The sequence below is a fragment of the Musa acuminata genome, chromosome BXJ3-3, assembly GCF_036884655.1.
Source record: "Musa acuminata AAA Group cultivar baxijiao chromosome BXJ3-3, Cavendish_Baxijiao_AAA, whole genome shotgun sequence".
NCBI lineage: Eukaryota > Viridiplantae > Streptophyta > Magnoliopsida > Zingiberales > Musaceae > Musa > Musa acuminata.
Genome location: NC_088351.1, coordinates 34,229,573 through 34,242,870, shown reverse-complemented (window position 1 = coordinate 34,242,870; position 13,298 = coordinate 34,229,573). Strand labels below are relative to the sequence as shown.

Below are 13,298 nucleotides of genomic sequence, written 5' to 3'. Positions count from 1 at the left end.
TACCTCTCTGGAACAGAGGGCCAGATATCGAACATTATGTCAAGGCACTGGTTGACTGTGTCTTATCATAGCCGTGTTCTCCCTGCTCGAGTCTTGCACATCGCATCCATACAGCACGCAGAAAGCTTGAACGCTTACGATGAAGAAGAGCAAAAGAACAGCTAACAACACGAGACACTCCCAGGAAGCAGCCGCATAATTCTTCATGAACCTCCTCGTCCTCACTCTCCATCTACTGCCGTGATAGCTATTCACCTCTTCGATCACCCTGTCCAAAGCTGGGACCCTGGTGAGCCTCACCGATCTGGTCATGCTGTTCCACAGCTCCGCCACTTCCTCGTCGCTCTTCAAATGGTTTAGCACCACTCCCGCCTCCCTCAACAGCTTGGCATCCTCTGCCGTGTCTATGATTCCATTCATCAGCTCAACGTACCTCGAGAATATCAGTGGTCGAGACCCGATCGACGCCTCGTACGCCACCAGGTTTCTCAATACTACTTCAGCGTTTACGTCCAGGCTGATGGTTGGCAGATGAAGCGTTGCAGTATGGGTGTCGAACTCGATAGCCGATATGTCCCCGTTCATGGCAGAGAATTTTACGCCTGCTTTTGTTAGTTCGGTCACAGAAGGAATTGCGATCTCTTCCAGCAATGGTGTTGTGCTTCTGTCATGGGTTGAGATTCCACGAGCTGGTTCGGAATTTTGATCCTTTTGGGAGGAGAGGAGTTGCTCGACTGGGTGTGCGATGATTGACAGTGCTGGAATGCTCTTGATCGTTCTCCATGGGATCGTCACCAAAAATTTTACGACTGCTGAGACTAAGGCTCTACCTCGTTTGAAGATGAAGGCTGCGATTGCTCTGAGGAAGAATTTTATTCTGACGCAAACCTGGGGCTCTCGTTCGGTTTCTTCATCTCCTTCGACGGTCTCGAAAAGCTCTTCTGGATTTGGTGCAACCGTATGGTAAAGGAGCTCAAGCAGGTGGGCGTGTTGTCCGGCATCGATCCATGGGGAGATGTCTAACGTCTTGAATGGAGAAACTTCGATCAAGAACCCGATCAGCATGGAAGAAGAAATCTGAGCAGCGATTTGTGACGACGAACACTGCAACTCCAAGGCCTTCTGTAGCAAGAAGAGCGGGATTTGATTCTCTAACATCAGAGCATCGCAGAGCAGCATGTTGTATGCAGATGTCCTCCGATCTAAGCCCACCAAGTGAGACATTCGTGAAGGAGCTCTCCCCACCATCTTGCCTTTGCTGGTGGCAATGATTTGGAGGAATTCAAGCAAGAAAGACATGTCTAATGCCATCATCCATGCCAAAGTCTCCCCATTGAACTTGAGGTACCTGCAAGTGATCGAGTTACCAGAGATTGGCTTCCTATCACATGATATCAAACAATGACGAGAGATCTACCTGTGATAATGAGCGCGAATTGGAAGCTCGAGCTTGATGAACAGAGCGACGACGTCCAGGAACTTAACACCTGGTAGCCGGCTCTGCATTCTTCTCGCTGCGGCAAGCTTGTATCGCTCCATATCATGAAGTTCCTCGCGATGACGGTGGTAAGGACCCAACGCGAGGATTTGAGGAATGTAGGCATCCGGTTTGCTGCAGAGCAACGCCTTTGGAACGTCAGAGATGGAGGCAGGACGGTCATCATCGTCGCTCTCGAGCTCCTCCTCGAGAACTCGCCGGATCCTGCTCACCCATTGGATCTCGTCAAACTGATGAATCTGGTGTGGAGGCATGGAGGAAAGGAAACAGATCCACTTGTTGGCGTAGCAGTGATCGAGAAAAGTTCTCAATCAAGGTAGGAGATGAGAACTAGAAAAAGGTTGCTCGGAGAGAATGGAAACTGCACGTAGTTTAGCGTTACTAATTCACAAAGTTAGACACTTAACCCAAAGAATTATTATTTTATGTTACTCTTAACCTAGTTCACATAATGTTGATTAACATTGCTGATAATAATTTACTCTGTATAAGATATTGCATTAGCTACAATTTATCCTTTTTCATTTGTTTTTAAGAATTTGATCTTAATTTCCGTTTAATATTCTTCAATGTAAATATGAAATTAATAGAACATTATAGGCACTGAGATAGTTACTGGTTGGAAATACTTCCCAACCCCATATATATATATATATATATATATATATATATATATATATATATACCCACCGCACCAGGAGATTAGCTTTCTCCAATCACAAGGCGGGTGAGAGGACGAGTACATAAATCATGTTGCCTAAGAAAAACCTCAGCGTCCCTCTATCCAACCCCCGAACTCGCCACCAGCGACAGGGTTTCGAAATGGCGAAGGAGCTGAAGGAGGCGCTCCTAAAACCCCTGTGAGTCCTCCTCTTCGATAAAGCCCTCGAGTTCCCAGGAAGCTTCTTCGATCCGCGCTTTCTCTTTGTTTTCCTAATCTGATTCAGTGTTCGGCCATACCCACAAATTCGAGGGGAGATGATACTGGCGAACGGGCCGATTGGTGTCCTCAATTCGGTCACTTACTGGTTTCTTCCGGAAAATTCCCACTCGAATCTTTCTTCCTCCCATGGGCGGCTTTCGGTTCCTCAGAAGCCCCTGTTCGGTAAAGCTTTGAGTCTTCGGCTGGCAAAGAACTGGAATTTTGATGCGGGAAGCACCAAATGCCGACTTTGTTGTGCTCTGGCAAGCGAAGAGGACGGGAGCGGTTCAGTCGCCAGTCGATTTATCGAGAAGGAACTCAAGTTTAGCCCCGCTTTCAGCGATTATGTGAAGGTCTTGGAGTCTGTGCGGGTGGATAGGAGTAAGGATTCAGGCGGAGATGAAGATAGGTATGGCTCGAAGCAGACATCAATTGCTAAGGGGAAATCGTTCAGGATGAAGAGGCAATTGCATGGTAGCAAAGATGACGATTGCGAGGAGGGGGCAAATGTGGAGGAAAACGGCTTGGGGCGTGAAATGATTGATCATCGAAGAAGGAATAAGGATTTGGAGGGTGGAGCAGGATTGACAGGGAACAAAAGTGATGGTGGATGGGCTTTGATTGAAGGGCTGTTGGAGAAAGGATCTGCAAGAAGAAATTGTGATATGGGTAAAGGTAAACCAGAAAGGAACAAGTACGGATCTGCAAGAAGAAATGGTGATATGGGTAAAGGTAAACCAGAAAAGAACAAGTACCGTAGTAATTCAAAAAATCTGAGAAAATTTGACACGCAAAGCAATGTTAATGATGTTGGAGAAAATCTGGATAATGGCCATCTTGAGAATGGAAAGGTGAGATACTCTGGAAGACTAACGGATATGCAGCAGAAGGAACGGAAGGCAGCATGGGTTGATAAACTTGAAACTTTCAAGGGAAATAATGTCAAAATGGAGAGAAGCAATTCTCGTTCTTTGGGGAGAAAATTTTGTCATGGACATGCTATGATTGCACATGGAAACCACACAAAATCAAACAGTAGACAGTCAGATGACAACAATTTCAGTGGAGACATTGCTGGCGATCAAATTGGTCATATTAATGACAATCATTCTTACAGGAGCAAAGAGAAAAAGAAGATGCACGAGTACGAAACTATTAATTGTCGAGAAAGGGTATATTCTATTGGGAATAGTGTCCAAAGAAAGTCAGGGGAGCCTGCATTTACAAAAGATGCACTAAAAGCTAACAGGTCTTACGAGAATAATACGAGCAAGAAGAGTTTTGGTTATGACCTTGATAAAAATAATATTGAAGACGAAAGCCATTTGAAGATGGATCATGGAGAGAGACAGACCAGCTCGAGAAGAAGCAGAATAGAGTTTAAGTTCAAGGATGATTTTGACGGGCAGAATATACGTGTAAACAAATTGGTAGGAAAACAGACGAATCACGTAGACCACTCTGTGAAGCAGAATCATTTTGCTTCTTTCAAGATATCCAGTGAACAAGATAGAAATAAATGGCATGTTGGCATGCATAATAGTAATTATGGAGCTTCTAAGATACATGGTAAAGGTAATATGGATTCTAATAATATAACTGGAGATGTTGACGGCTATGATTTTGAGGACAGAGCTGCATTCAAAACTTTTGAGGTATTCACTGATGTCAGAAACAGGCCACGGGTTTTGCGGATGGAAATGGAAGAGAGAATAGAGAAGCTAGCAAAGCAGTAAGCACTGAAATTTTGGTTTAGCTTTTACCTGTTAGATAATTCCCTTTATTTTATGCAAAGTACCAGTTGAAAGCCGTAGATGTTGCTAGATATCTGGTGTTTAATTCGTTGTGTTAAATATCCTTTTTCACTGTCATAAGAAAGATATTTACAGCTAATTTTATCAGTAATTGGAATTCTCCAATACTGGACATTTGTAGTTAACAAGTTACTTATGCCAGTTCCTCAGTGGAATTTTGCACTACGCTTGATGCTGCATCTTGCAATTTTCTGTAGAATTCAGGTCCTTAGACCAGCAACGGTCACTCTAGTCATGAAATGTGTTTGAGTGGCCAAAATTTGCACGTCCTCTCTTGTGAATCGTCTTAGAGAGGCAGCTGTGTGTAAGATACATATTTGTGGGTTAGATACTTATCCGACATTAAGGATAGTTTTTTTATCCTTTCTGGTTTCTCAGGCTTTTAATAACTTGTATTGTAACGTTTTTCTTGCATTAGTAATAGTAGGATATCAATATCCTCATTTATTAATAATTAAAATGTATTGTCCTATGTCCATCTTATGTCACTGATGCATCTGACACCTGTTATGCATTTTAGTCTGATTCATGTATCTTATTTGTATAAAGTACCAGTAACTTTCTTACTAATACGATAAGTTCCAGTAGTTTTATCAGCTTGAGCTACTTCAGCAACAGCTCATGGTTGATGGATTTTAATTCTTAAATGTATCATCATGATCTCTAGTTCTAGTGTTTGCAAAATATTTCTTTAACAAATACCATAATGATGCAAGAGAACTTCTTTCCATGACTACCCTCAAAATAATGTTTCTCTGGGTATTATGTTAAATATGAGGACCAAACAAGTGAAAGCTACCCAGCCTCACAGAATAGATGCACATGATACTGTTATTGCATAATATGTTATACATTTAATGTAGAGGATGCTAAATTGCTTTGATTTGTGATAACTATAATCTCATGCAGTTGTCTCCAGCAAGGTTCTGCATTTAACATAAAAGATGCTAACCAATGTTGCACCATGCCAACCATATAGCACTCTTCCACACCTATCTGGGTCATATATGCATATCTAGCTGTTGCATATGAGCATGGTATGTAATGGGCACCTATATACAACAATGCTTGGGGCATACCAGCTGGTGTAGGATAGCACTTCTTGTACGGGATTGCCTTGGTCTTCAATATACTACTGAGTGCTGAATGATCATAAAATGCACAAAATCTTGAAACATATAGTTCGTTGCTTAATACAACTCCCACTAAGCTTTGTCCTGCTGAGGTTCACCTTTTCTTGTTCCTGTTTTGTAATGCCTGCTGATTATAGCTATCGGTATTTATCATACTTAAGTGTCTGCGAACTTGTGGTTTCAATCAATGCTTACTCAAAGATTTCACTTCTATGGTTTGTTGTCACAGGTTGAATGCAACTGATATAAATATGCCTCAGTGGAAATTTTCTAAAATCATACACAGTGCCAAGATCAAATTCACAGATCACTCCATTTTGAGGATCGTTCAGATATTGGGTGCACTGGGGAACTGGAAAAGAGTATTACAAGTTGTTGAATGGCTTCAGTCCCATGCGAGATTTGAGTCCTACAAGAGCAGGTCTACAAAACTATCCTTCTTATGATAGTTTTAATGGTCATTAAAATTTGATGTTTATGATGTAAGGTTACTTTTTTTTTCCTTGAAAATTTTCATTATTCATGATGCAAATTCTGTTTTGATACCTTTTTATTTTTGAGCTGCTAAGTTGCAGCAGAAGAATTTCTTTTTGTATCTGTTAGTTACCTGCCTTTGTTATGCAGATATATCTATACAACTGTCCTTGATGTACTTGGGAAGGCAAAGAGACCTATTGAGGCGCTCAACATATTCTATACCATGCGTGTAATGATCTCAGCTTCGTAATATTTTCATTGTAGTTCTCCTAGTATCATTTTAGAGTTGCAACAATAATGACTAAATGTCAACTATTTGCAGCAAGGGTTATCTTCATACCCAGATCTTGCAGCTTACCGTTGTATTGCTGTCACACTTGGTCAAGCAGGCCTTATGAAGGAACTATTTGATGTGATTGATTGCATGCGAGCTGTTCCCGAGAAGAAGTTCAACTTGGGCCCTCTTCAGAAATGGGATCCACGGATAGAACCAGACCTAATTGTCTTCAATGCGGTGAGCACCCTGGAACTTAGGAAAAGGGATTTTGATTCTCTGGAAGTTCCAGGTGTATGTCTAATTCAAATATAAGCAGTAAGTCTGCAGTTTGTTCTGTTTGATTTTTGGCTAAAAGATAATAACTGCATGTCTTTCATAATTGTAGGTTTTGAATGCTTGTGTTCAGAGGAAGCAATGGGAAGGAGCATTCTGGGTTTTACAACAGTTGAAACAACAGGGTACAAAGCCTTCAAATACTACATATGGCCTTGTCATGGAGGTATGGTCTCTCTTGTTTGGCCTTGATCCTTATCTTAAGGTTCTGATGGATGGATTTGTCTTCTATGAATAACTTGTCTAGACTGTCAGAGGCACAAAGAAACTAGTGCTTGAAAGGCTTGTTATTGTATTATATGATGCTCAATTTAACAGTAACAAACTAAAGCATGAGCAAGGCCATAGATAATGTTTTATGAGCATATGCCATCTTTTTTGGTTTTTACTTTCAAATTCTCCACATGTATTTAGCTCTAAAGTATGAACCTTTTTAAAATGCTTTTATTTCTGTCACCGGATATGGATGTTCATGCAATCGCTTCTGATTCACAAGCTGGATTCTGGACTTCCTATATCTCCATTATTTTGTTTTGCCATGCTCCTTTCTTAAGGTATTCATCAAATTGGAGCATTAAAATTTAAAATATTCTTAATCATAATGCTATTAGTGGAATGTTTTAAAATTCCACATTTTCCACCTCATCATAATACTAATCATGATACCAGCTTTTCTGTATTATAGTTGTAAAATATATTCTTTTGTTGTATAAAGGTTAAATACACCTTGACCAACAATGTTCCACTTGTTGTTGCCCTCCTGGTTATTAAACCTGAAGCCTATCATTATAATATTGTGATATAGTCTTTATCTACTAGATGTTTATATCTTAAAATATATATTGGAGACTCTGAAATTAGTTACTGCCAATCTGCCTTTTCCATCCATTTTAGTTATTACCAATAATTTTTTTCTTTAATGAAGTACCTCTTGATTTAAATTCTTTGTTGCTGGTTATAAACAGGTAATGCTGGCATGTGGCAAGTACAACCTAGTATACGAGTTTTTTAGGAAAGTTGAAAAGAAATCTATTCCTGGAGCTTTGAATTACAGAGGTACTAGGAGGATATTACACTTCTGTTGCCTAGATTTGATTGCTGATTGCTCATTTTTCTTTCACATTTTTATACATTCTCTTTATTGCCTAGAATTAAATACTGATCAGTGGTCGCTGTTACTTTGGTCACAGTTCTTGTACAAGCTCTATGGAGAGAAGGTAAAATAGATGAGGCTGTACTAGCAGTCAAAGATATGGAAAGACGTGGAATTGTAGGCACAGCAAGTCTCTATTATGACCTAGCCCGCTGTCTCTGCAGCACAGGGAGGTGCCAAGAAGCCCTGCTCCAGGTTTTTGTCACCGAGTCATTTTTGTACTGATGATACCCTACACCTATTTTAATCTAGTATTTAGACCTTTCTCTATTCATAAAACAATAGTTTCACGTAAATGCAAAGAAACAATGACAAAACAATTTGAGCATATATATATATATATATATATATATATATATATATATATATATATATATATATATATTGCAGAACAGTTTTGACCATTTAGATTTCTTTTTGCAGATAGACAAAATATGCAAGGTCGCAAAGAAGCCTTTGGTTGTAACGTATACTGGACTTATTAAGGCCTGTCTAGACTCTGGAAGCATTGAGAATGGAGCATTTGTCTTTAACCAAATGCATAAATTTTGTTCGCCAAATATTGTGACTTATAACATAATGCTTAAGTCATATTTAAATCATGGAATGTTTGAGGAAGCAAAGGATCTATTTCAGAAAATATTGGATGGCAGCCATCAAATTGCTAATAGAGGTGATCTGAGTCAGAAGGTTGTTCCTGATAAGTTTACATTCAATACCATGATTGAGGCTTGTGCTCAAACACAGAAGTGGGATGATTTTGAGAGTGCTTATGGACAAATGTTAAATCACGGGTATCACTTTGACACAAGAAGACATTTGCGTATGGTGCTTGATGCTTTCAGGGCTGGAAAGGTAACTTTTTAGGGGCATTCAATTTATTTTTCTCTTTAACAATTATTTGGCTGTCTAATTTGGATCTTTGAAAGTTCTCTAGTAGTCTCAACTAAAATGTCACTCAGAATGTGATTATTTTATTAGCAAAGATCTCCATGTTCATAGGTACCAACATTAGTCTTCATGAAGCATTCATGAGTGCCAGTTGCTTCACAAGTTACCTTGTTTAGTTCTCATGATGGTATAAACTGCCATGACATTTACAACTAGGCCACAGTATGTGCCTAGCAGCCTGACAAAGAAGCTATATGAAGGCTGCATTTGGACCTGCTGCTCATCACCTGGTTTCACCCCGCTAATCCATTTTTCCATAGGACCTTTCCTCTTTGTTCATCACTATGTGATTTGTTCCTCTCATCTGCAAAATCAGTTCTAAACTTTCGCTGAAAACTATTCGTTGTCCAATTATCGACTTGAGCCTTTTCTATACCAAGTTTTTTGCTACTTCTAAAACTTGTTGGACATTATCAAATGCTTCAGAAACTTTTTTCTGTTATAATTCAGGTACAGGTACTGGAGTCAACATGGAAGCACTTGGTTCGTTTTGGTAGGGTGCCACCTCCTCCTATTATCAAGGAAAGGTTTTGCATAAAACTAATGGAAGATGACCCTGTAACTGCTATCGCCTGCATAGACATCCATCAGGAGATTGACATGCTTGCGTTTTCCGAGAGGTCATGGTTAAAATTACTTAATGACAATGCGCATCGCTTTAAGAGTGGCATTATGTTAAGATTGGCCATTGAATTGGATGCCTTCATAGCTCAAACTTCAGAGTCGCTCCCAGTCTATGAAAATCTGAGAAAAGCTTGCGAACAGTTTGTTGCCCATGCAAATATTATTCCAAGCTTGCCTGATCATCTGGAAGAGTCACATAACTCGTAATCAAAGCTTTCAAGGAAGATACGTAGCTATCATCTTCTCTTTTCTTAGTGAATGTGATTCTTTGTTTACCTCAAATCATCGATGATCAACAAGTGGAAATCGAGGAAAGAGCAGTGCTGTCATTATTTATTTGCTCGACAAATGTAAGTAATCTTGATAGCAGTGTGATTTTGATTATCAACCGACAGAACGGAAGATGTTTAGGTGAGTCTGTTCATTAATCATGAGTACTGTTTATTGTTAGCTCAACAACGTCTGCAGTCAGTATTTAACAATCTGCGGAGGACTTCTGAAGATAATATCCTTTTAGAACAAGTTTCCGCTTTTCGCCGCTTAATCAGGGTATATTCACCGATGTAGCAAAGCAGTCTGGTGTGCAACTTGGGTAGTAAATGTGAATTTGCACAGCAGGACTGATCCAATAAATGTTGTGATTTTGATGTAATGCTAATCTCAAGTTTTAAGTTTCTCTTCGGAAGATAACACATTTATCTTCGCACCTAATATTCTTCTGCTGCCAGCCGAAAGATTGTGAAGGTTCAGCCTTACTCCATGAGATTTCTCAGAATCTACATGTACGAAAACATCAGTAATTTCAGATCAAAATTCCATCAGCTGTGTCTTGGCAGCTCCAATGATTTGATTGGGTTATGTATGTTGCCTGCAATGTTGTTTCCACAGACTGAAGTTCCAGAAAGTCCTCACAGGGAGTGATACTGAGTTCAGCTCAGCATGAGATTGAGCTAATTGAGTCTCGACTTCATCTATCAAGTCCATTATCAGCTAAATTTCTCATGTGGATTTTGTATTACAAGTAAACTGTTTGTCATCTCATCTTCATGGGATGGTGCAATAAGTTTTCTCGGTGACTGTGACGTCCTCTAAATAGAAAGAACATCTTCACAGCTGGCTACAGTACGTGGCTGCGTGAGCCCAAATTGGTGGGGCCAAATGGCCATTGATTACAGATTGGTCATATTGCACGAAGCCCAAATGTAACCACATGTGAAAGTTCATTGATTATATATATATATATATATATATAAGCTTTATTGATGGTATCTAAAAGAAACCATCTTATTGGCATCCCCACAAATAATCTGAATTCCTGTGTGGATCTGATTATTTGTTGACTGTAATATGAGCGGTCAACTAATTAATTACATGATTTCTTTGTTTTTAAGACATGAGATATCCTTATAATCATCCATAGAAGATATTAAGTATATAATATCCCTACTAATATTTAAAATTTTCTAGTGAACTCAGATATCAACCATCATCTTTGAGTAGGAAAACCCTTCGCAAAAGTAAGACGCAGACCCTCCAAAATCATGTTTGTCTCACAACAAAGCATCCTCACGTCTAAATAAATCTAATATCATCATCATCATCATCATCTAAATAATGATTTCAAGAAATTTAATTTGATCCCTGGCTTGTGATTTTTCCCATTTAATAGAGTAAGAAGAACAGAACCTAACAACTCTTCCCTCGAGTTCTATCAATTTCGTCACTAAATGCAAGTAGGAAACGACAGTCACACAGCTTATAAAGCTCCTCATCTCGGAACCTCCCTCACAAAGAAAACACCGAATTGACTGACCCACCACGACACCCATCCATTAAGCAAACGAACGAGGAGATGAGTTTTGAGGAATCCAAGGCGATGCATGCACATTATTAGCTCCGTCCCACGAGTCCTCGCCCACTATTGTCGTGTGAGGAGGAGGCATCGTTGCAGCGGCGGTAAAGGTGACGGCTACGGTGGTGCAATGAATCCGTGACCTGTGACGATGACGTGCACCAAATTCTTCCAGTTCCCACACTACATTATATCGTCAAGCACTGTCCTTCGGCGTCAGGAGTTGGTGTCTTCTCATTGTTCTCTATGATGAGTGGGGACGGAGACCGATCGGTCCATTATTACTAGCTTGCTCGATTGATTGTTCGGTTGACATTCACAGTGCTAAGAAATCGAAATCGCCACCACCTCTTATTTTGTCGTGTTAATGAAAACAAAAAGTCGGTAGGTATTATATAATATTAATAAGATAAATTTTTATTTTTATTACTTCTCTCGAAAAACATCTTTATATTTTTTCTTTTCTTTTTATCGACAAATGGATCAATAAATAGGACGAATCAATTCAGGTATAATATTTTTAATAATAAAAAAATATATAATATAATATAAAAAAAATATTATGTTACGATGTCTTTGTACCGATCTCACTAAAAACACTATAAAATAAAATAATAAAAAAATACTATAAACATAATATTTTTGTAAATTTTATATAAAAATATTATGTTATAATATTGTTTTGATATTATTCAAAACACTATAATATGGTATAAAAATATTACAATTGGATTGGTTCATATAATAGGTGTAAAAAGGGGATGTTGTTAGGAAATTCTAAAAATAATGAATATTTTTTAATAAAAAACTAAAAAAGAAAGGTTTTTTTTAACAAAAAATCACCCTTATTAATATAAGAATTATAATATCAATCATCCATCCAAAAATTATTACTTGACATAGAATCTTCCTCCCATATTATAGGTGAACAGAACATTCTAGAAAGCTTTGGAGTCCTCTTTCAATTCTAAATCATTCAAATTATCTTTTCCTTAAAAAATAATATTTTATAAATTCCTTATGGAAAGTTCATGCTCTTCACATGGCTATATTAAAATTTTTGTTAGTAAATATATATCACATAATTTCATGTGGTATTTTAGGGGAGTTGGATATCAAAAAAATAATAAAAGATAAGAATAATTATTGAAGAAGCTTTATCGAATAAATGAAAAAGCTTAAATACATTAGCATGTCCTTCAACAAAATAGAGAATTTTTCTCAACAGAATAAAAAAATTTCATCGAGAAAATCTTTTCTTTGAATCGAAGTTGATGATATGATACATTAAAATTAGAAACCTAAATAAAACGCTTTCAAATTGAAAGAATGGAATCTCATTGGGAAGAAGGATGAGTTTTAGGTGGGTGAGAGACCCAACACCCCCCTAATCATCTCCTAGATATGATTAGGAGCTATAGCTCTCGGAATGAGGGTTTCAATCATGTCTTTGGCTCTTTGATTCTTTGGTTTACATTTATGGTTGGCATATGGTACACGAGACTCCATGTGATCTTCTCTCTAGTTTATGTGATGTTTGACTTTATATGTGTCTCTTATTCTTTGCATGTGGATAAATAAAGTAGGAGGAAGCATAAAAAAGAAGAATCAAAATAAAAAGTAGTTTCACTAATGGGACTACTAAATACTCTTTTGATGGTTTACAAGCCATTCACGGTTTTGATGCTAATATATAATTGCTGATAGAATAGAAACCATTCTATGCCAAAAGCTTCCATTCTCCTCATCCCCTCCTCCTCCATTAACACCACCACTCAACACCTACCTACCCTACTTAAAAGAGTGGATTAGATGGAACTTATTTTTGAAGACAACATGGACTTTCCTTCCTAGTAGTGGAGCATAGCAATTGATGTCAATCAATGAACTCCTCCACTTAGGCAATCCCATTTGGTTCCATGCTATATTTACATTACATGTCAAACTTTAATGGCCACTACAAATTGAAAGGAAGTAGCAAGTGAAATTTATAATAATAATAATAATAATAACTTTGAACACCTATGCTTATAAATATATTAATCTTTGTGGATATCCTATTCTTTTATTGAGTTTGAATCTTGCATCTATCTACACCTATGCTTCTTTCTTGATATTAATTAAATCTTACGTAATAAAATAAAAGAAGAAAGTATATTGCATCATCACTAAGCTTCCCAAACTTATAAGTATATCGATATTTTTTTATAAGTTTATCGTGGTGTTAGAGCATGTCGTGAGTTCGAAATATAATATTTAATTTA

At 38.1% G+C, this 13,298-nt stretch overlaps 2 protein-coding genes across 2 annotated transcripts; one reads left to right on the top strand and one right to left on the bottom strand.

Annotated features, from left to right (window-relative positions):
• Positions 1-39: 39 nt before the first annotated feature.
• Positions 40-1,752, bottom strand: LOC135632549 (putative UPF0481 protein At3g02645). The gene is made up of 2 exons (XM_065141161.1): positions 1,418-1,752; positions 40-1,348 (listed from the first exon to the last, which is right to left on the bottom strand). Exons 1-2 carry the CDS (start codon positions 1,750-1,752, stop codon positions 40-42), a joined length of 1,644 nt encoding a protein of 547 aa, XP_064997233.1.
• A 475-nt stretch (positions 1,753-2,227) lies between these two features.
• On the top strand, positions 2,228-10,258 carry LOC135634211 (pentatricopeptide repeat-containing protein At1g30610, chloroplastic-like). The gene is made up of 9 exons (XM_065144525.1): positions 2,228-4,152; positions 5,597-5,788; positions 5,992-6,073; positions 6,167-6,358; positions 6,507-6,620; positions 7,420-7,510; positions 7,645-7,802; positions 8,031-8,462; positions 9,009-10,258. The coding sequence occupies exons 1-9, from the start codon at positions 2,477-2,479 to the stop codon at positions 9,387-9,389; spliced, it is 3,318 nt and encodes a 1,105-aa protein (XP_065000597.1). The 5' UTR covers positions 2,228-2,476; the 3' UTR covers positions 9,390-10,258.
• The last annotated feature ends 3,040 nt before the right edge of the window (positions 10,259-13,298 follow it).

Coding starts and splice junctions, on each gene's coding strand:
- LOC135634211 (XM_065144525.1), top strand. CDS start 2,477: ATGATACTGGCGAACGGGCCGATTGGTGTCCTCAATTCGGTCACTTAC. Junction 5,789..5,991: donor TTTGAGTCCTACAAGAGCAG/GTCTACAAAACT, acceptor TTTGTTATGCAG/ATATATCTATACAACTGTCC. Junction 6,359..6,506: donor ACCTAATTGTCTTCAATGCG/GTGAGCACCCTG, acceptor TCATAATTGTAG/GTTTTGAATGCTTGTGTTCA.
- LOC135632549 (XM_065141161.1), bottom strand. CDS start 1,752: ATGCCTCCACACCAGATTCATCAGTTTGACGAGATCCAATGGGTGAGC. Junction 1,349..1,417: donor ATTCGCGCTCATTATCACAG/GTAGATCTCTCG, acceptor GATCACTTGCAG/GTACCTCAAGTTCAATGGGG.